Consider the following 23,724-nt stretch of genomic DNA (forward strand, 5'->3'; position numbering starts at 1 on the left):
TGGTGCATATATATTACCATAAACTAAAAGAATATATAGTGATATACCTGAAGGAGAATCGAACATAACTAGGATATGATTGTGAAAATGAAGGTGACAATCGTGCTGATAACGTGTTATAAATATAACTCAAATAACAATATCGAACAAGGAAAAACAAGCTAGGAGATATAGAGAGAAAGAGAGGAAGAGAGATTCTTATTTCTTCTTCAATTGTGTATTTTTTCTATCTATTACAAGGCCTTTATATAGGCATGAAAAGTGAATAAAAATATGTCATTGAATATGTCATTAAGTATAGAAATATGTCATTGAATATGTCACTAAGCATTTGAGAAGATCATGGAGGAAGAGTAGACATCCAACATAATTTGATTTTTCTTATAACAAAAAGTTCATTTTAGCTAATCAACTTCAAACTTCTCCTTTTATGGTCCAAACCAGTCTGGTACGATACACCAGTTAAATTAATATTCTAAGCACCATAGCCAGTCGATGTTGTAACAAAGTAAGACGAAACAAATATAGATTTTAAATAGAAAGAATTACGGCCTTTTTTTCAACGACAATATAGTAGGTCAAAAGGTATATATAAGACTTCTATTTTCATTAACATAAACTGCGTCTGATGACAATAATTTGGAATCTACTGTTACGCGAGAGAATAAGACCCTAATATGCTTCTATCAATTACACTAATCTTATAGAAAAATGAAATCCGTGCCTTAATTTGAAGATCAATATTTCATAGCAAATTAGCCACAAAAGGAAAAGGCTTGTAAAAACTAAACTAACGAGCTAGATAATCCTCTATAGCTGGCTGAAGATCTGCAGAAAAGAGAGAAAAAGAGATTCATAAATGGGGAAGAAGCAGAAGGCAGAGATCAAGTGAGAGAGAACTTGATAAGGAGAGAAAATAACCTGAGATTTGTTGCCTTCTCTCTCCTATCCAAGTTGGTTATAACAATCAGCAGCCGACGTGGCACAATCGTAGCCCTTGCGGCTCATTTATTGAGAATCAATCGCACTGTTAATCTGAAAATTAGTTACTCTTTCGCCTGAGTTTATTCAACATCGAACCCAACCATCAACATTTGAATCCCTATTTTTGGTATATCGCAGTTGGGTCATTACATACCTTGCCCCTTCAAACAATCTCTGTCCTCAAGGATTAGAGTCATAATCTAGAAATTTAGCTTTGAAAAACTGATAATCCTCCCAAGTAGCATCTTTTAGAGATAAATTGGACCACTGCATGGGCACTCTCACCACTGCACCATTGTTCCTCTTGATCAGTTTTCTTTGGAGAATGGCAACTGGTTTAACCAAGAATTGGACATCATCACCAGTGATAGGCAGGATCGTCTGCACCACCACTCGATCACCCACCTTCTTTTTGGGCAAGGAGACATGAAAAACATGATAAAATTTAGACTCAGGAGGCAAGTCCAGTTTGTATGCCACACTGTCAATTCTAGCTAGCACTTTATAAGGACCATAGTACTTAGAGCTCAACTTCAAATTTCTTCTCAAGGCCATCGAAGTTTGTCTATATGGCTACAATTTCAAATATACCATGTATCTCACCTGGAATTCTCTATCAGACCTCTTTTTATTAGCATAATACTTCATCCTCTCTTGAGCTTTACTCAAATTGGTCTTCAATATTTGTTGCACTTGTTGCCTCCTTTTAATTGCATCTTCAGATGCTGGCATCATGGTTTCAATTAAGGGTCTAATGGACAATTGAAGAGGTGAGTAGCCATACAAGGCCTCAAAAGGGGTGCATTGCAAATTATTGTAGAAGTTGGTGTTGTACCACCATTTAGTAGTAGTGAGCCATTGTTTCCACTGAGTTGGTCGACTAGAAGTCATGCACCTGAGGTAATTCTCCATACACTTATTTACTCGCTCAGTCTGGTCATCACTCTAAGGATAGTATGTTATGCTATAATGCAGTTGAATGCCCAGTAGCCTAAACAAGGATTGCCAGAAGTTGCTTAGAAATTCTCTATCCTTATCAGTCGCTATTGATTCCGGAGTGCCATGTAAGCAATGCACTCTCTTCCAAAATACATCAGCCATTGTTGTTGTAGTGTAAGGGTAGGAAAGATCTATAAAGTGAGCATATTTAGTCATTCTATCAACTACCACAAGTATCACCTTCTTGTTACTGGACTTTGGAAAGCCTTCAATGAAGTACAAACTAATATGGCTCCATGCTTGATTGGGAATAGGAAGTGGTTGTAACTCACCAGAGTAAGCCATATTTTCTTCTTTGCGTTTGAGGCAGACATCATAACTAGCCACAAAATTAATGATCATCTGCTTCATCCTAGGCCAATAGAATATATGTGACATCCTCTTAAGAGTCCCAAGTAGCCATGAATGCCCACCTACGGGGGAGTCATGAAATATAGTAATCAGTTAATTTCTGAGGCCACTAGCAGCCCCAATATACAGCTTCCATTTTCTTCTAAGTATACCAGAAGAGTAATACCATATGCTAGGACCCTTCAAGTTCACTGAGATTTGACTGATCAACTCCTTTACTTGAGTATCATCTTCATAATTGGAGGAAATTTCTTGCATCCAAGATGGAACTGAAACACTGACAGCCAACAGCTTCCTTTGGTATTGACCATTATTGAGGTCTACCTTCTCATGTTGCCTAGAGAGGGCATCAACCACCCAATTTTAGCACCTCTCTTATATTGTACTTTATAATCCAGCCCAAGTAATTTAGTCAGCCCTTTTGTTGTATAGTAGAAGTTAGCTTTTGCTCAAGAAGGTAATTCAAACTATGGTGGTCAGTCCTGACCACGAAGTGCTTGAACTGAAAATAATGTCTTTATTTGTCCACATCATTCACTCATGCCATATATTCTTTCTCATAGATAGATTTACCATTGTGTTTTTGTGCTAAGACCTTGGTCACTGGCCTTCCTCCTTGCATCAATACAGCATCAATGCCACGCTGGCGTACATCTCTTTCAACTAGGAATTCTTTTGAGTAATCAGGCAATACTAACACTGGAGTGGAAGACATGGCCTTTTTGAGAGCTACAAAGGCTAGTTCAACTTCCTTATTCCATTTGAAAGCATCCTTTTTTAGAAGATCAGTGAGGGGTCTACATATAGTTCCATAATTAGCAACATACTTTCTATAATATCCGGTTAATCCTAAGAATCCTTTGAGGGGCCTTATTGAGTTTGGTCTAGGCTAGTCGACCATGGCTAGTATTTTAGCAGGGTCAGTGGATACCCTTCGTGCAGTTATTACATGACCTAAGTACTCAACCTTAGCTTGGACAAATGAATACTTGGATTTCCTAGCAAATAAAGAATGGTCCCTCAGTGTGTCAAACACAGCAATTAGGTGAGTAACATTGTCACGACCCAAAATTCATAAGGGTCGTGATGGCGCAGGACACCACTGTCAGGCAAGCCAACAATAATTACTTAATTTGGTTCTCGTTTTAATATTTTGAAACCATATTTTTCCTTCCATTAAACAGTAGAAGATGAAATTTACAGAGTAAATGATAATATTTTTAACAAATTTCAATATAAAACAACTCATAGTCACCCCCAAAACCCGGTGTCACAAGTGCATGAGCATCAACTAGGAATGTAAAATAAAATACAACATCTGTTCGGAATACAAACTTGGACAGGAGAAATATAAATACTCTGAAGGAGACTCTACCGGTTGCGGGTTGTAATATGGAATACAGCTCACGTAAGTCCCTGTATGCATACGCCTCTACTCTCTCAAGGCCACTAGTCACATATGTATCTGCACAAAAAATATACAATAAGTGTAGCATGAGTACGTAAGCAACGTGTACCCAGTAAGTACCTAGCCTAACCCCAGAGAAGTAGTGACGAGGGATCGACATCGACACTCACTAGTGGTCCAACAACATAAGATACAGTAATGAGGTAGCAAATATGAGGCAGAGTAAGTAAGTGAAATAGACAAATATAGATCACGTGGTACAAATCCCCTCTCTTTACGAGGAACTCAAGCTCTTCATTAGAAATTTCCTCCTTAACCGGAGCATATATATAGGTATAGTGAAACTCATCAAGTGGCTACCATAATTCAAATCCGGAATTTACAAATATACTGGCTTCTTGCCAAGTTTTACGCACGATTTCATGAGAATGTGATATAGGAAATGCCGAGGCGTACGACCCAATCCAACATAATAATAAAATTGTGCACTGCTAAGGGTCGAACGGCCCAAACCATATGATAAATCAATTAACATGCCGAGGCGAATGGCCTGCTCCCATGAGAGTGTGGTACATAAATCCTGTCGAGGCGAACAGCCCGATCCATAAGAAGTGAAATACAAATTTTCTGTCGAGGCGAATGGCCCGATCCCATTAGAAGTGAAATACAAATTTCCTGTCGAGGCGAACGGCCCGATCCCATTAGAATAAGAAGTTTTGATGGGTCATTGACCTCACTCACGAATAAACTTGTGAGTTGTAATTTATTTAATGAAAACCTTTCGATGAAACACACACACACACACACACACACACACACACACACACACATATATATATATATATATATATATATATACCGGAGCCCTGCCGTAAGAGGAGGAATATTATATGATGGCTAATCGTGAACCCGTGAAGTCTCTACAATAGCAAGCCTAGTCTCAAATAGAATGTAAAGCAGGGGAATTAATAAGCGAGAGACTACTCAAAGAGTACAGCTATAGCATGATGTGAGCCTAAGTCTACTCGGACAATAACATGAATGTAGCTACGTACGGGCTCTCGTCACCTCACGCGTACGTAGTCCCCACAACAAGTAGCATACATCAAACATATCACCTAGGGGTAATTTTCCTCTCACAGAGTTAGACAGGAGACTTACCTCGCTCCAAAGTTCTATAACCGGCTCCAACGCCGCTCTAACACCTCAAACCGATTATCGCCGATCCAAAACTAATCAAATAAGATGCAACCCAATCAAAATATACTCTAATACTCATAATTAATCAATTTATAATAATTTCCAACTCCGCTCGAAAAATTGATAAAGCAACCCTCGAGCCCACGTGCCCGGATTCCGAAAATTTTCGAAGATAAACACTACTCATGGCATTACGAACTCCAATATATAATTTATTCTCAATTCCCTGCCCAAATTCGTGGTCAAAATTCAAAAATACCAATTTTTAGGTTTTTCTTCAAAATCCCAAATTTCTATAAATTTTCATATCTTAATCCATGTATAAACCTTGTATTTAACTCACAACTAGAAGAAATCACTTACCTCTTGATGATGATGGAACCCCCTCTCAAAATGCTCTCAAAAATCGCCTAAGTTCAAGTGGGAAATGAGGGAAATGAGCTAAGTCTCGGAATAAAAGCCCTTGGCTCCAGTCGCAGATGTCGCATTTGCGACAAGGGGGTTCGCAAATGCGACCTTCGCAAATGCGACCCCTGACAGAGTTGGCCTTCATCTCAAATGCGATACAGAGTTCGCAAATGCGAACTCTTCAGGCTTCGCAAAAGCGACCATATTGTCGCAAATGCGATCCATTCCCTCAGCAGCCCAGGTTCACAAATGCGAACAATGCCTCGCAAATGCGATGGTCACATTTGCGACCAAAACATCGCAATTGCGATCAAACCAGAACCAGCAATCCAACTTCTTAACAAAACACTCTGAAGCCACTCTGAAACTCACCCGATCCCCCGGGGCTCCAAATCAAACACCCACACAAGTCTAAAAATATAACACGAACTTGCTTAAGGACTCAAATAATATTGAACAACGTCGAATTCATGAATCGCACCTCATTCCAAGCTTAATGAACTTTAGAACTTCAAACTTCTACATTCGATGTCGGAACCTATCAAATCGTGTCCGATTGACCTCAAATTTTGCACACAAGTCATAATTGTCATTACGGACCTACTCCAACTTCCGGAATTGGAATCCGACCCCGATATCAAAAAGTCCACTCCCGGTCAAACTCCTCAAAAACCTTCAAATTCCAACTTTCGCCAAATGACCTACGGACCTTCAAATCCACATCCGGACGTGCTTCCAATACCAGAATTACCATACGGAACTATTCCCAGGCTCGAAATCCCAAATGGATATCAATAACATTGAAATATACTTCAACCCAAATTTAAGAAATTCTTCCAAAATGCCAACTTCCATAATAGGCGCTGAAACGCTCCTGGGTCACCCAAAACCCGATCCGGACATACGCCCAAGTCCAAAAATTATCATACGAACCTGTTGGAACTTTCCAATCCTGATTCCGAGGTTATTTACTCAAAAATCATACTTTAGTCAATTCCTCCAACTTAAGGCTTCCGAAATTAGAATTTTCTTCCCAAACTAACTCCAAACTTTCCGAAATTCAATTCCGAACTTACGCGCAAGTCATAATACCTGAAGTGAAATTACTCAAGGCCTCAAATCGCCGAACGACGTACTAGAGATCAAAACGACCGATCGGGTCGTTACAAACATGCTCCTTCACAGACAAGCTGTAGATTTGGATGTCATAAAAAAAAAACTAGAACAAACTTCCTAAGGAATGGTTAGAAAACCTTATTCATTAATGCTTGAAAGGTTGATGGTGAATTGATCGAACCAAATGGAATGACTCTAAATTCATAATAGCCCGTCTGAGTTCTGAAAGTTATTTTATACACATCCTCCACCTTCATCGTGATTTGGTGGTAACCAGCTCTCAAATCTACCTTGAAGAAGATCGCAGACCTCATCTAAAAGGTCATCCATAATAGGAATGGGATACTTATCCTTCACTGTGATATCATTCAGACCTCTATAATTCATACAAAACCTCGATATACCATCCTTCTTTTTGACAAGCAGTGTTGGTGATGAAAACGAAGATTGACTATATTGAATTATGCCATTAATAAGCATCTTCTTAATATGTTTCTCCAACTCATCCTTCTAATGGTAGTTATACATGTAAGGCCTCAAACTAACTGGTAGGGATCCAGGTTTCTCCAACTCTTTAGCTGTGTTCACATCAATGAAACTATGAGTGTTCCTAGAGTCAATTAGCATTGTTAGTTTCATATTCTTTATAGTACCTCTGACCAGTATAGTGTTAACCCCTATGTTGTCACCTGAGAGAACATTCATGCAAACAGCCTTCAGGGCCTCTTGCTCTACCTCACCTTCAATGATCAAGCATGCACACGACTAATCCTCATCTAGCTCAGAATATTCCGGATGGGCCTCAACCTCACCCAACATGCAGTTCAATTGTTTCTTCTTACATTGATGGCATGGGGCATACTTTTCACCACACCTGAAACACAAGGGGTTATTCTTCTTGTACTCGTATACTTCAGGGCTAAGCCTGAAGGAATTAGGTTTGATTGCAGCTATAACATGAGTCCTTACATTCACAGAGATACTAGTCACAGTGAAAGGCTTGGTAATGATTTTGTTCTTCTTCTGAGCAGCTTCAATAGCCTTCTCTTGTAATCTAGCTTGCTCAACAGCAAACCTCAGGGTTGTAGGTTTGAACAACTTCATACCAAACCTGATCTTTTCCTTTAAGGCCCCTATGAAACTAGAAATAAAATGTGACTCATCCAGGTGAGGATTCCTCACCAACATTTGAGTCTTCATAACCTCAAACTTTCCCATAAATTCATCAACAAGCCAAGTTGATTCAGCTTGTTGAACTCCTCAACTATATCCCTCATCAGTCCTTCTCCAAATTGAATAAGTAACTCATCTATGTTAACTTCACCCATACTTAACACTAGTGAATGATACCAAGTGACAGCTAAGCCATTTAAGTAGAGTGCAACTGCTTTTACCTTTTGATTATCCGGAGTCCGATATAAATTGAAATACCTTTCGCACTTACTGATCCATAGCTTAGGCTCATGTCCCTCAAAACTGGGCAACTCCCATTTAGACGAGGGAGCTTGAACAGCTTGAGGCATGTTTTGCCTCACTTCCTGGCCTGGATGGGAAGGAGTCTATCTCCTTGTGGTTGATCACCTTGAGCTCTCTGAGGCACCCTTTCTAGGGTCGTTAACGTATCGAGAATCAACTGTAAAGTCCCTTGAATCCCAGTCTGTGTGTTGCACAATTCCTTCTGACTGGTGAGCACCTCATTTAAAACTTTGTCGTGTTTAGCAAGCTTGTCATCCATTACTTTCAACCTAGTTCCTTCAACCATTCCAACCGCAGAGTCGCACGATCGTGGCTCTGATACCAAATGTCACGATCCAGATATGGATCTGAGATTTAACAATTTAAATGCAAAATTTAAAAAGTTTTTTGGGACAATTTTCTATTTTTATATAAAGAAAAATGGATATCTAATATAAAGTGAAATAAACTGAATTTAACTAAACTATCGAGCTAGATGATCCTCCATGGCTGACTGAAGATCTGCAGAAGAAAGAGAAGAAGAGATTAAGAAATGGGGAAGAATGAGAAGGTAGAGATCGAGTGAGAGAGAATTTGAGAAGGCGAGAAAATAACTTGAGATTCATTGCCTTCTCTCTCCTGTCCAAGTTGGTTATAACAACCACCAGCCAGCGTGGATCGTAGCCCTTGCGGCTCATTTATTGAGAATCAATCGCAGCCGTTATTTTGAAAATTAGTTACTACCTCGCCTGAGCTTATTCAACATCAAACCCAACCAACAACATTTGAATCCCTATTTTTGGTCTATCACAGTTGGGCCATTACAGAAAAAGGTCAAAACTTTGTAAGGTTTAGTTTCTTTATTTTGGAACTACATAATGGGAAGCTTTTTAAAGTTACCCGAAGGGGGGAAAAAGCTCTAGTAACCTTCATGCTGAGGAGTAAAAAGAGAACCTAACTTGAGATGCTCTTTTGGTTAGACATATATGAACTTAAAAATGGGGATGTTTGATTTGTACATCACTACATTGTTCAAGTGAATCAAAGAAAAAAATTGAACTCGAGCGAAAACAAAGATTAAAAAGAGTGAGGCAAAATATCAAAATTATAATTATAAAATGGTTTTAAAATGCCCAAGATAAAAAGCTGCCATATGCATTTAAAAGTTAAGCTACCAATGAGGGCTTATGGGTAAAGAAGAAAGGTCATTGACAAGAGACAGGGAAAAGCACGAGATACAAAATTAAGTAGTCCCCCTCTCCCAATTTTTTTTTTTTTTTGACACTTTTCCTTTTCGAGATCCAAACTTCTTACTTTTGACTGGATATTTAAACATAGAATTTTTAAATTTTTCGAAATAAATTTAATATATTTCTACGTAATAAGTATTATAAGTCACAATAATTAATGATTCAAAATACTTGAAAGGCATATGAAAAAATTATGGTCAAAGAACAACTAGTTTGACTCTGAAAATCCGAACACGTTCACATAAATTGGGATGGAGGGAGTAGTAGCGAAGGAAATTGTAAACATTCTTCTTTCATATGAAGTACAATGCTTCGTTTGCCATCAAATATATGAGTCAACTAAAAGCAATTATTGTACTTGGCAGCAAATAGGCCAAGCAAAGAACCTGAATTCTAGTTTAAAGTAACACAGTATTTCCTCTACAAGATAAGCAGCAGCGACTGACACTCAAATTTTGTTCATTTTTTATCTAAAATATAGGATGTCAAAGGAGATCATAGAGTTCCTTATATGAAGGCAAAGGAATATATGGATTTCTCTCCCATCTTCACAGTGTGGACTGTGAAATCAAGCTGCCCATGGTTTTCCTCTAAGATAACAATATTCATGCAAGGATGTTCATATCTTAGAAATGTCTCTTGTTCTTTCATCAAACAAACCTAGTTCTCTGACTAATTGATCTTCATGAGTTTGATGCTTATGCGCCCGTAGAATGAAGCCTTCCAGTGAGAATTTGGCTCAAGTTTCAGTGTGTCAAAGTAAACGGCGAAATAAGTAAGTGTTCAAAGTAAGTGTTCGTTACTTGCCGCTGCTACCCTTTTGAGAATTGTCCATACTATGGGCGGCAGCATCTTTGGAATCAGTACATGGGGTGAGTGGTGGGAAAGAAGGAACAGCTCGCAATATGAACTTCCGGCCAGTTTTTAAGCCTCCTCCAGATGAGCTAGAACCAAGCTCATTCAAATGACGATTAGGTGGAGAAATACGCTTCTTATTTGGGGAGCTTACTTTCACACCAGTTTGTGGCATAGAAGAGTCCTTTAGTATTTCCGGTGTGTCATCTGCCATTGCATATGGCTTCTTATCAGAGTTTAGTAATTCCAGAGCATTCATCCCACTCCCATCAAATTGGTTCATAGGGGTTATCGGTGAGTCACGCCAGGATAGCGGCCACGTTGATTGGAAATGGACAGTTTGAGGAATCAGTTGACCACCTGTATTACTTGCCAAATCTTGTGACTTTGGTAACGCCAAAAGATCATCCGTATTGCCAGTCACATGAAACCCTGGTGAGAATTCATTTGCTAATTTTGCATTGCTATAATTAAACTCCTGATCGAAGGTAACAAGATCCATAATATCACCAGTAGTTTCCTGGTCTATGTCATGATTCTTAGAATTTGTAGGAGATGCTGGGGACAGCCCATAAATAGCTTGACCAGATTCAGGTGAAGAAAGGTATCTTCCAGAAGTAAACCAAGATTTAGATGCATTCTTCCCATGGCTAGAGTTGCATAGAGGTATCAATAGTAAGAAGGAAAATAAGAAAATCATTTGTCAGAAGTAGAAATAAGAAAATCGTATCAATTGAGTAGTCAGGATAGTTTGAAGTGATGGAGCAATAGAAGTCACAAAGATCTTACTTTGAGCACTGGAATGAAGGTGTAGGAGGAGTTAAGTTGCATTGATTTCTTTGATCAATTTGCAATAACCCACTTGTAGCTGTCACCATTTCCACCTTTTCCTCAACTGACTTCTCCAATCTCTCAGTGATGCAATGTTTTTTCACCAAATCTTTACCGTATTCTAAACACACAAAAAGAAAGAGAGAAAAAAAACATAAAGAACAGAAAGAAAAAGAATGGACAGCATAATGGCCAAGAAAAGAAAATATAAGGCAGCTCAAGCGCTCTTGATCACATCACCGTGATTCTTTTTTTCATTTCTTTTTTTCTGAAAGGAATCATATCACTGCGATACAACACATTGTCAACATGGAGAATGGTGCGGTACTAACACTATCTTTCAGAAGTATAAAAATTCTTTTTCTCTTGTTTAGTCTGAATAAGGAATGTTACTCCACATTTTAAAAGTTTAGCTACTCATTTTTGGGTTGAAGAAAGAGAACTCTCTCTCTGAGAGAGAGAGAATAAAAGCTAAGGTCAGACTGTGAGGAACTTTGGAAACCAAGGAATATAGAGCAAATACTATATGAATGTCTCTAACTTCAGAATTGGATTGTATGGGCAAAGCAAGCATGTTTTTTCTACAAGGACTACTCCAACCAGGCTAATGTTTCAGTATTATGTACAAAATCTATGGCCTGAAACAATAGAAAGAGAAATTTAGAGTAATAAGAGGAGAGGTGAAGAGGGGGCAGCCCTTGCCCAATCATTCAACTTTGCTCAAACAAGTACATGTTTTACATAGAAAAATTCCTCTTGTCTAGTTAGCATACTATTCTCACGCTTTCAGGGCCAGGCTGGGAAGGCTAATGAGGCAGGTTTATGGTTAGAAAGGAGAGGTGAGGAGAAAAGGTGGCAACCTTGGCTCTGTCTGAAACTGCTCCAACTTAAGTTATATCAGATTCATCAATGAACTAATACATCATCAAGAACTTTAGTATAGCCAAAACTTCATTACTGAATTTACAAGAGAACCAGCTTAATTTGTTGTCAACTTCACCAAGTTGACCATAGTTGTGAGTTGTGACGCAGCCCTTGCCCAATCATTCAACTTTGCTCAAACAAGTACATGTTGTACATAGAAAAATTCCTCTTGTCTAGTTAGCATACTATTCTCACGCTTTCAGGGCCAGGCTGGGAAGGCTAATGAGGCAGGTTTATGGTTAGAAAGGAGAGGTGAGGAGAAAAGGTGGCAACCTTGGCTCTGTCTGAAACTGCTCCAACTTAAGTTATATCAGATTCATCAATGAACTAGTACATCATCAAGAACTTTAGTATAGCCAAAACTTCATTACTGAATTTACAAGAGAACCAGCTTAATTTGTTGTCAACTTCACCAAGTTGACCATAGTTGTGACTTGTGACATTGGCTTATCAAGGGATAGGATTGCACTTGTTTCCTTGATGGATGGAATTAGTTGAAACTCCAAATTATCTCTTAGTTAGACCTAATTCTACAAAGTGCATCGAGATACAACGTCTAGGATATGCATTTCATTGTTCTGACTAGTAGAGAGGAAGAGAAAATGAGGGACACCATGTTTAGCCTGCATATTTGTGCTACGTATGATATATTCACCTTTTTATCACATACAGCATTCTATGTTCATTATCACACATATTTCACTTAGACTGAACCAACAAAAGAGTGACTTCGCTTAAGCTTATATAAGCAGACCTCACTTGATGACGGGCTTGTATCAATGAGAAAAAGGGTAAGACCAGTCAAGCTCAAGTATTTGGTATTATCCATATTTGGGAAGTTTAGAACAACATATCTTGTTCTCATCAAACAAAAAAATTCAATTGTCAGTCATTGACCACTTACTATGAGACAAGCCCATTAAAACATATTTTATATTTAGAGTTAACTACTATGGTCATTTTTTACAATGAACCATTTTTACTGTGAGACAAGCACATTAAAGCATATGTTAACATTTAGACTTGTCAAATACTATAGTTATCTCAGAAACCTCAAAGCATTATATTGTGATAGAAATAGATTCTACCATTAAAGAAAGTAGTCTGGTACCTACATGCTAATATTATCCCTTGATATCTAAAAAATTAGTCATTTTATGTACCTAATGGGAATCCCTACACTGCAATACATACAAAGAATCATCAACAAAAATATGAGTAATGACAGTCAAAAGCATAGGGAAAGATAATGTTCTACTTAAGATGCTAGGCTGTTCTTTTCTTGTAGGAAAGACACTCTTAACTCAGCAAGTTAGCAGGAAAAAGTTATGTTGCTAATACCTTCCTTCAGACCATAGACATTTTTACATCCTTCACAACGGCATCCACTGGAACATCCAACATTAGCCTGTTAAGATAAAAGAAGGAAAAACAACTTAGTTAATTGAGAAAAAGCAAAGAATTAGAACGCATGGTATATGACAGAAATGTACCTGATAGCACTCGCAGTACTTTTTCAAACACATTGACTTCTTGCAGCTACAACCTCTTTTGTGCCTTGCAGACGGAGGCGTAAAACTTGCTCCCTCCGCCTGTAAAATTGCAAGTAGATAGATATGTCAATTGTGAGGAGATTGAGCTTCCTGAATAAAAGAAGCTCTCGGAAGAGTTGAATACCCCAAGAATATTCGCAGGAGAATCAGTGGGATGCTGCACAATTTTTGGACAAAATGCCAGGGGATTCCGAGATTGGATTTGTTGCCGCACATCATTGACCGTGTCTTCATATTCAAGTCTGTTGAAGCAACCTTGACAAGCACAAGACCCCGCACAATATATTCCAGCAGCAAAGCAATCACAATAACTGAATATAAACAAAATTCAGTAGACATGTAATGGATGTTAAAGATCAGCTATGCAAACATTTTAAACAACTTACAGTTTCAAGCATTTACTCTTCTTACAATTGCATCTTTTGCAGCCATCACCATCATAGCCATCTGAGGGTTTCTTCCTGAATTACACAAACATAAAATTCTGTAAAAAAGCAATTGGACATATTAAGCTACTTATTTGGAGATATAACAAGCAGGCTTGCCTTTTCTTTTTGGGGCTGGACTGATTGTAATCCATAGGGCTGTCAATATATTCGGCGCTAGCCTTCCTTTTGTGACTTATAGTATGCTCCGTTGGCTTCAAGAGCACAGTGTTGTTTAAAGGTTTTGCATCATTGAGATGCAAAGAGGCAGCACTTTGTGCATTCGTCCCATAACTTTCATGTTCACCATCATAGTTACCGCTAGTCAAATGGCTCCCAACCACATTTGAAGATATCGAGCAACTCTTTAAGTTCTCAGAAGGGTGACAGCTCATCATGGACGTCAACTTCTTCTCATGTAAGCTCAAGTTACCCCTCTCAGCTGATTTCACGCTTACAGTTGCACGAGAACCAGCTTGCATAGCTATACTATTTAAGTGCAAGCCAATACCAGATGGCTTGGGAACTTTAACAGCAAGGCTTTCAAAATTGTCAGAAGAAGATGTCAGTTGGGTAGATGGCCTATTGCTTGCAGTTGATGATCTATTTGATGAAACTGATGCTACGACCTCTATGACAGCAGGACTGACTGGTGGTATTGAGCAGCTCACAACACCTGAAGCGTTCTGTAAACCCAAGCTAGTTGGTGATATCTTCCGTTGAGCATCTTCAAATTGGAGACAACGCCTACGTATTCCACTTTGATGTTGACCAGCCTACATTTTTTTTCTAACCATTTAGGCCATAACTATATGTTCATTTATCATGATCAAACGCAAAAGTGTCATCAAGATTTGTAAGTTCCTATACTACTGTTTCAAAAGCAACATGGATTTTCTGTGCTTGCCTTTTACAGAAAGTCACCGACTCAAGAGAATTAAACAGGGACATCAGCAGAATTTTCAGAAACCACTAGCACAGCTTCAAACAGGTGCTTATGGACAGTGAGATGAGGTTGCATGTGTTTTTTCTTGTTAGCAGGGGCAACAATCAAATTAACCTGTCATGTCGGTGGGATTATAAACCAACTGGATGGCATATGAGAAAGGAGAAATGGAGGCATACAGATATTCTATGACAAAAGCCTTGGCACGAGGTAGCCTTTACCAACAAAAAGGTAAACTCTTTCCACCAGTCTCTTAGGCCAGACTTCATACTTATTGTAAATTACTATTCAATGGCACCAGTACGTCTTTCAAGAATAAAGGCAAGAGGATAGATAGCAGATCCCCCAATACTGAAAAGTTTCAGTTACAGCATGTAGCCTGTAGGCATAACTTCCACTATCTTGAGTCACAACAATCCAGATGGACGGGAGAAAAATGAATGTAACCTCCATTCTAAATCAGGTATCAAGTTAGAAGGCAGGGGTATTAGGAGCTGAAGCCTTACCTCATTTAAATGGAAGTGGGTCCAGAGTAGAGACAATAACGAGCCCCCAGGGCTTTGGTTCAGTGGCTAGGGCATATGTAACGAGTTCAAACCCTGCCATTAACTGAAGCCTAGTATTTAAGTGGGAGCAAGGTAGAGAGGTGGGCCCATACTCTCAGAACCTCCTCGGAGAATATAAGGTTTTCATGAGACTGATCTTGAACTGCCATTCAAGCGCGAATACCTTCGTTTAAGAGAATAGTTGTAGTCTCAAGGTTTGTACCTGCTGACCAACTGAAGTTGGGCCAGCTATCTCATGAGGTATTTCTCGATTATAAAAGAAGGATAATGTTAAGTTCTTCATGATTTTAAACCTCAATCATTAGTACAAAGCCATGTCTCATTTCATATTCTGAAACAATGATAATAAGCTTATTGATGTTTAAGTGACTTGTAGTAAAATAGACAGAATCGTGAGACTCAAATAAACTGAGCATAAGTGAAAAGACAAGGTATTTAGTGAGCACTTCGGTATGGGCCAATGACCATTAAAAATGTTTAGCAAGCACGTTGACGAAGGAACATATGAATGTTGTGAGTTGCAAGAGGATTTACATTAGTTTTTTTCCTATATATCACTGAATTTGCATAATTATCAATGTTGGTTCAATTTTGGGCAATACTATCTGAACATGAACATCTCACACCTTGGTTTGAGAATCATGCTGCATAATGCATTCATCTGGTGCACTTGACATTGAGTTAATCTTATCATTATCGTTTCTGCAATCATGTGCAGTCTCCAATGGTTCGTTCTGTATATCAGAAGCGTCATCCAACATAGCGTGGTCAGCCCTTGAAAGCTGCAATTCAAAAAAAATGGAAATGACATAAATAGCTCATATAACATGAGTTCCTCCAAAAATCAAATAGAAAGAAACGGTATTACCTGAGCCATCTGACGGCCACTATAATGATAATGCAATGAATTATCAGCAAGCAAGTCAGGCTCAATCTTTGTGCATGAATTGAGAGATGGCAGATCAGAATCAGTACTGGTACTGTAAATCCCATTATCTTTCTGATCAGATGAGGACTTTCCCTTATTCTCCTCTTCAGCTTGCTCTACAACAACACGGGCAGCATCTTTTGGAATCTCGTCTTTTCTTGCATCCTTACTTGCAAAATCAGCAACAGATTCCGCTGCACTATTTGGTGATTGAGGAATATTATCAGCTACTTTTGGGCTGGGATGAGTTGAATTTGAAGGATTAGCAGACTCTGAATTCGAAACATCAACTAAGAACTCATCCACACATCTTATGAGACTCCCACTTTCATCAGGCACAGAGATGTTATTATCAGATACTTTCTGAATAGAAGGGCTTAGTTCACTTCTCAATTGAGAAGCAGATACTCCATTGCCATCTGAATCTGTGATAGCATTGTTATAATCGTCATTCTTCCCAGAAAACGCTTCACTGGATAGTTGAGGAAACTGGCTCCTGAGATAAGTTTAAGGTTCTGAAATAGTTAGTTTTTGCCTGACGGAAATGAATAGCATAATTTTATCAACATCATAAATAAGAAGACTCTTAAAGACAGTCTTATAACACCTTCTCAATCGACTATGTGCACTAACTCGAGGTGAGGTAAATAAAAGAGGAGGAGAATTCAGCCCTGGGAAACCTTGCACAACTGGAGCGGCCTTGACAGGTTGTATGGGAGAGAGGTTGCTAATATAACTGAAGACAGGTGAGTCCTGAGAACAAAATAAATAAAAGAGTAAGAGAAACGCATTGAAGGATGAAAAGAAACACATTCTTTAGAGCAGCCATCATGCACCCGTCATCTAGAAACTATGTCAGGTAGTTCACAAAATTCGAGTAGTTGTGGCAAGGGTAAAAAAAACGTAACTAATAATATCAAACCGTTGCCTAAAGCAGAAAAGGAGAACATGAATAGCCAACAACATCAAAGCTGAACCCAAAATATCTTTCATAGCCAATAACAGAACACGGGGAGCAAGCGTAAAATCAAACTACAATCTCCAGCTACCTTTCTGAAAGCAGAGGCACATGCAAAAAATAAGATGCACGCATATACCTTCCTCATTTTTTACCATAAACAAACTATGCATAAACAAATACTGCTACAATCTTATACCTTGCCATTGAATTTCTCAGTAAAACCCAAAAGATTAGAGAATCACCTTTGTTAAGAAATGGACCGGAAGGTCTATAACTCAACCACAAAAGTCAGCTCATGAGATGAGGATTGCACAAGAACATATAAGGAGACAAATAACCTTACCCAACAAATGTCCAAGACTTGACACCCTCCCACAAGACAAGCCTGCCAACTGAAGGTGGAAAACATAATATGTGGGTCCAACATATGGACAAACGATGACAGGGAAGAGCTTGGCTCGGATTGGCTCAGATACCATGATAAGAAACGGGATCATAACAGCCCAAAAGCTAGCTCATGAGCTGAGGATTGCTCAAAACCTTATAAGGAGACAAATAACCCATCTCTCTGACAATTAGGGAGAGTTAACAACCCTCAATGGAAAGCAGTAATCAAACCCCAGACACGATAATGAATAGAAAATCGCATCATTAAAATCAACCATTCAAGAGCCCGACATCAAAATTCAAAAAAATTGAGTAAGGAAATATATCTACCCAATTGAAATCGCATCGTACACAACCTCAACTCTACGAAATCACATTAAACAAGATAATCCAAAACATTCAAGATTAGTCTTCGATCCAAACTTATTAATCAATCAAATCCAATAGTCAGAATGTAAACTCAGGCATATACAATCAACCATTCCTCCAACAAATACCTAGAACTCAAATATTCAACCCAAAACAAATAGAGAATCTCATACCAAACACAGGCCACATGAAAATACTTTCAACTTAACAAAACTCATTACACCAAATTATCTGAAACTAAAAAAAATAACAAATTGGAAAAAAAAAATCCTAAACACCAAACCTAACAATTCAACTTCTTTAAACGGCTTCAAACCACTTAAAAGTAAGACAAAAAACTCTCGAGTTCAAAACCCGGGAATGGAAAAAAAAAAACGAAAGGGAGCACTTCCCCTTTTAATGGGTCTTACATGGCACAAATTTTGATTAGCCATTGTTCAAGTGCGGGTACCGAACACCAGGTGGGAAACCACAAAAACAAATAACTCAAAAACCAAAAGAAAACAACAATTCAATGAAATTCAGTTTTTTTAATTATTTAAAAAAAAACAGACCTTAATTTAACAAATTTCTACAAAAATGCCTCAACCCACTTGAGAGTAATTTGCACTCAACTTCAACTAAACAAAAAACCCCTAAATCCAACTAATTCTTTAAAAAAAATTGAAGTCCACAAATTTCAGAAAAAGCCTTGAGCAAAGTCAACCCAGTTGAAACTAAATTGCACCTTACAAATGCATGTTACACCAAACAATCAAAAAACAACCAAACGAAAAGCAAATCAGACTAAGATCCAATAACCGCTCATAAATTAAATCCAATTGGACAGAAAACGTAAAATGTAGCGCATACATATATCCTTACAATCAAAGAAAAAGGTATAGAAATTACTTCGGTAGGTGTGGGGTTGATTGTAGAGTTGATGGTAGCGGTCTTTGAGGAAGGTTCAGGGGAGTCCATTTTGACTAACCCCTACTTCTCAAATAGCAGTAATATTCTTTGTGCATTTCTCCTTTTATTGTTTCTCGTTGATCTCCTGAGAACTTTGGAAGGCCACTCTGGACATGATAAAGATATCTTACCGGAAAATATGGCATGAAAATAGTAACGGTGGCTTAGGCGGGAAAACCATTTTTAGGGTGAAAAAACAAACGTATACATGTAGGCTAGTTGGTAGGTTTAAGCCCAAAGTCATGTGGTTCGGCCTTCTTACCACTTTCACTAAACTTGTAGGGGTGGTTCGGTTTTGGTGTTGGAGCAACTAATCACAACATAAAATCTCGCTCAAGATAATATAGTATTTGATTGATTGCATAAGGAGAAAATCATTGTCACATAACTAATGCAGCTTTTGGGGTGATCGATATTAAATAATACATATATTAAGTTATGCAAAAATATTCGTATTATTTGATAATATGAAATAACAATATGTGTATTGATAATACAAAGATTAAGTTGTTAATAACTAACATGCACTCTTAAATGTAAGTATCGTAATAATCCATTTATAATCATCATATAACCCTTTATTATTAATTACCACGTACATAATTGTATAGGGTAAAATTGATAAAATGACAGGTGGATGCTCGACGAGTTGACACGTGAAAGTAAAGACAAGTAAGATATGAGTCAGCAAATAGCTGGCACCCGTTACGAACATGTGATCGGTGTTGAGTATGTGCCGAATACATTAGAACCGGGGAAAAAGATCTGAAAGGAAAATATTGGTTGGAAAAGGCAGCATTCAATGAGTAGCCGTTATAAAAAAATCTTTGCATTAATGCTCAAACGTTATTCAGCCATCAAGAGGAGTTTTATCCATATTAAAAAGGAGCTTGATTTGGGGATCTTGTCTCCCTGAATTAAGCTATAAATAGGAGAATTTGTACTCATTGTTAGACACAAAAAATCATTTGTACACAAAAGGCAAAATCTTCTCTTATTATATTAACAACTTTCTTCATTTATGTTCTATATATTATTCTTATTATTGCTTCCGGAGAGGCTCACCCCACAATCAGACTTGTATTTTGTTCAAGCTTGTTTAATTAATTTATTTCTGTTCTTAGTTATTTTATAGTCTTAGGTCAAATTAATTTATGTGTTTATAAACCACGTTACAAATTTAATTGTACCGTTTTACAGGTAAACAATTTTGCACCTACCGCGGGCATAGACAATTGTGTTTTTACTTTGATCCATTCATCTGTTACTAACGGATTTTGACGTTTTTTCTTTAGTCAAAAACAAAAATAAGATATGGCAGTTAACGATGTGAACAACTCTTTCAATGTTAGAACAAACAACGAGCGTGAGGATATGTTCCAGCGTGCTGATTCAATTAGTGAAACTTGCAACGAACAGCTTCGGTTTGCGAGGAACGGAACACGGGCATGTGAGAAGTCTAAATCTTGATGATATGGACGATGAATCTGTTGTTAAAACAATAAAGTTTTGAGAGCGCAACAAAGGGAGATCATGAACCACTCTCAAGACAAAACCGGATAATGACGTAACTCTAGCAAGAATATTTTGGTTGATTCCAATAATTCCAATAGAGGAGTTCATGCCTTTCACATCGTGCATGCGAATCCAACAGCTCAAAGAATGGGTAATGTCGCTTCGAGGGAGGAGTTTGGTTTTAATGAAAATCAAGTAGGTAGTGCAGGTTGTGGATCCGGAAACGACAACAACGCAAAAGATCCCTTTCAAACCGAGCTCATGATATTCACGAGGAAAGTGAATGATCGGATGGATCAAAATGCTAAAGAATTCTATGCTCAGATAGATCAGATCCCGGGAGCACCACCGGTATTGAAGTGGCTGGATTCGAAGAAATATATGCAGTTGTCATTTAAACCAAGTGCGGCCCCGGAGTTGATTCCAAAAAGATTCAAGATGCCTGATATTCCGAAGTATGATGGAACTTCGAATCCAGAAGAGTATATCACAACTTACACTACAGTTGTAAAGGGAAATGATTTGGCTCCGCATAAGATTGATTATGTCCTGTTGAAGAAATTTGGCTAAACCCTAACAAAGGGTGTTATAACATGGTATTCTCTTTTACTTGAGCATTTGATTGACTCTTTTGAAATGCTTGCAGATTCTTTCATTAAAGCTTATGCTGGGGCGAGGAAGTCCAAGCTAGTATAGCACACATATTCAGAATCATTCAAGGAGAATCTAAATTGTTACGGGAATTCGTAATCCAATTTCAAAGGGAGAGGATGTTGTTTTCGGCAGTACCGGATAAGTGGGCAGCTGAAGCGTTCACCAAAGTTCTTAATCCTTTAAGTTTTGATACCTCCAAGAAATTGAAGGAAAACTTATTGGAGTTTCAGGCAACTATATGGGCAGACATCCATAATCATTATGAATCGATAATCAAAATTGAAGATGATCAATTGAGTTCTTCGGTGTCTTTCGAAGGTCGCAGTCATGATTGGAATCAGGAACAGTTCAAAATTGATTTCGATGCAGACCAGAGGTCTTTCAAGAGCCGTTTTCATCCTTATAAAATGGGTGATGGGCGTGAAAATAAAGGTTTTCAGTCATCGGATAGAAGGACGGATCGTGGTCGGGGTAGCATGGCGTTATAGGAGTAGGAACCATCGGGGTCCCGGGATTCAGTATACCCCCGGTTATCCGATGTCAACTTTAATATTAGCTTGGTAGAACTGGTTTCAGCTATGAGAAACATCAATGAGACTAGATTTCTGAAACCAAATCGGACATATACTAGTCAAAGGGATCTAATTTATGGTATGAATTCCACGGAACGCATGGGCACAAGACTGGGGACTGTCGACATCTTCATGAAGAAGTTGCAGCGTTATTAAAGAATGGTCATCTTAGAAAATTTCTAAGTGATCGGGCCAAGAACAAATATGAGAGGAATCGAGATCCTATAGAACCAGCCAAACCAGTTGTAGGGTCACCTTTTCTAATGATAAATATGATTTTTGTAGGATTTGAAGTAAATGGGGTGACATTTTCAGTAGCAAAGAAGACAAAGATTTCAGTAACTCATGGCAAGAGAGTCAGAGAAACATCAAAAGAAAATGAAATTACCTTCACAAAAGAAGATGATGATGGGTTTATTTTACCTTACAACGATGCTATGGTAATATCACGTAACATTTTAGATTTTTACAATTAAATGTGTGTTGGTTGATCTAGGTAGTTTAGCCAATATCATCCAGTTGAGAGTTGTGGAACAAGCAAAGCTAACCGGAAGCATAGTTCCAGCAACAAAGCTTCTGGCAGGGTTCAACCTAACAAGTGTAACAACTCGATGGGAGATTTTATTACCCACACACACCTAAGGCATAACGAAGACCACTTTGTTTGAGGTGGTGAATGGTGATATGTGCAATGTGATCCTTGAAAGGTCACGGATTCATGAATTGAATGATGTGCCATCGACATATCATCAACTACTGAAGTTTTCTACACTAGATGGGGTCAAACAGATTAGGAGGGATCAACCAGTTGTGAGAAAAATGAATGTAGTCACCTTATCCATCAGCAAGGCGAAAGAAACGAGCAAATAACAACTAGATTGAGCGATATTTGCTGCCATTCCAGATCCGGTAGGAGGTGTTGGATAGGAGGAGACATTGAATTATTATCGGGTGCCTAGATTATTTCAGGTACCGGACGAAGTAGATGCCAAGTCGACCACCGAGGAACTAGAACAAATCACTTTGTTCGCAGAGTTTCCGGATAAAAAGGTTTACCTGGGAACGGGATTGAGTCCCCAACTGAAGCTAACTTTTATTTTTTTTCTTGGTCTCATGCTGATATGACAGGTATTCCACTAGATGTGGTTGTCTACAAATTAAGTTGGGACCCTAATTTTCGGGTAGTGAAGAAAAAGAAACGCTGATAGCTGAGGTCAGGAACATGTTTGTCAAAGAGGATGTAGCTCGATTATTAAATATAGGTTCAATTCGTGAGTTGAATTATCCCGACTAACTAGCTAACATAGTGGTTGTTCCTAACAAGAATAATAAGTTTAGAATGTGTATAGACTATAAAGATTTAAATAAGGCATACCCCAAAGATTCTTTCCCGTTTCCAAACATTGACCAAATGATCGGTGTTACGGGCGACCATGAATTAATGAGTTTTTTTATGCGTATTTCGGGTATAATTAAATTAGGATGAACCCGAAGGATCAGGGAAAAGCCTCATTCATCACAAATTTTGGCACTTATTATTATAATGTGATGTTTTTCGGGTTTAAGAATGCCGGAGTCACTTATTAGAGGCTCGTTAATAAAATATTTGAACGTTAAATTTGTAAAACTATGGGAGTTTATATTGATGATATGTTAGTTAAGTCTCTTAGTAGAGGAAGCCATTTGACTCATTACAAGAGACGTTCGATATTTTGAGAAAATGCAACATGAAACTCAACCTAGAAAAATGTGCCTTTAGAGTTGGGTCCGGAAAGTTTCTTGGCTTTTTGGTTTCTCAAAGAGGAATTGAAGTAAATCCGGATAAGATAAAGGCTATAGAGAATATCCCTGACCAAATGAACAAGTGTGAAAGAAATGCAAAGGTTGACCGGCAGGTTGGCGGCCCTTAGCAGATTCATATCAAGGTCATTAGAAAAATGTCATTATTTTTTTTTCACTTTTGAAAAAGAAGAATGATTTCACGTGGACTCCGAAATTCCAGCGAGCATTGAAAGATCTAAAAATATACTTGTCCAGTCCTTTATGGCTGACTTTAGTCCGAGAATAATGCCTTTAGCTGCTAAAGAAGCAGTTCTGGTATCGGGAACTGTTTTCG

General features: G+C 38.2%; 1 protein-coding gene and 1 long non-coding RNA gene across 2 annotated transcripts; both read right to left on the bottom strand.

Moving 5' to 3' along the window:
• Positions 1–681: 681 nt before the first annotated feature.
• Positions 682–4,527, bottom strand: LOC138896895 (uncharacterized). Its single transcript, XR_011410444.1, has 2 exons — positions 922–4,527; positions 682–828 (listed from the first exon to the last, which is right to left on the bottom strand). It is a non-coding gene; the product is annotated as an uncharacterized lncRNA (long non-coding RNA).
• A 4,856-nt stretch (positions 4,528–9,383) lies between these two features.
• Positions 9,384–19,177, bottom strand: LOC104088845 (CRC domain-containing protein TSO1-like). The gene is made up of 11 exons (XM_009593589.3): positions 18,808–19,177; positions 16,807–16,952; positions 16,140–16,695; positions 15,898–16,053; positions 13,880–14,535; positions 13,721–13,795; positions 13,459–13,645; positions 13,275–13,373; positions 13,123–13,189; positions 10,816–10,978; positions 9,384–10,676 (listed from the first exon to the last, which is right to left on the bottom strand). Exons 1-11 carry the CDS (start codon positions 18,874–18,876, stop codon positions 9,971–9,973), a joined length of 2,880 nt encoding a protein of 959 aa, XP_009591884.1. The 5' UTR covers positions 18,877–19,177; the 3' UTR covers positions 9,384–9,970.
• Positions 19,178–23,724: the final 4,547 nt, after the last annotated feature.

This window comes from Nicotiana tomentosiformis, chromosome 8 (assembly GCF_000390325.3).
Source record: "Nicotiana tomentosiformis chromosome 8, ASM39032v3, whole genome shotgun sequence".
In the NCBI taxonomy this organism is placed as follows: Eukaryota; Viridiplantae; Streptophyta; class Magnoliopsida; order Solanales; family Solanaceae; genus Nicotiana; species Nicotiana tomentosiformis.

What these genes read in the sequence shown, in the direction of transcription:
- LOC104088845 (XM_009593589.3), bottom strand. Translation starts at nt 18,876, where the DNA reads ATGGACTCCCCTGAACCTTCCTCAAAGACCGCTACCATCAACTCTACA. An exon ending in GCACATAGTCGATTGAGAAG is followed by an intron (nt 16,696 to 16,806) that starts GTGTTATAAGAC and finishes AACTTATCTCAG; the next exon opens with GAGCCAGTTTCCTCAACTAT. An exon ending in TCCAGCCCCAAAAAGAAAAG is followed by an intron (nt 13,796 to 13,879) that starts GCAAGCCTGCTT and finishes TGTGTAATTCAG; the next exon opens with GAAGAAACCCTCAGATGGCT.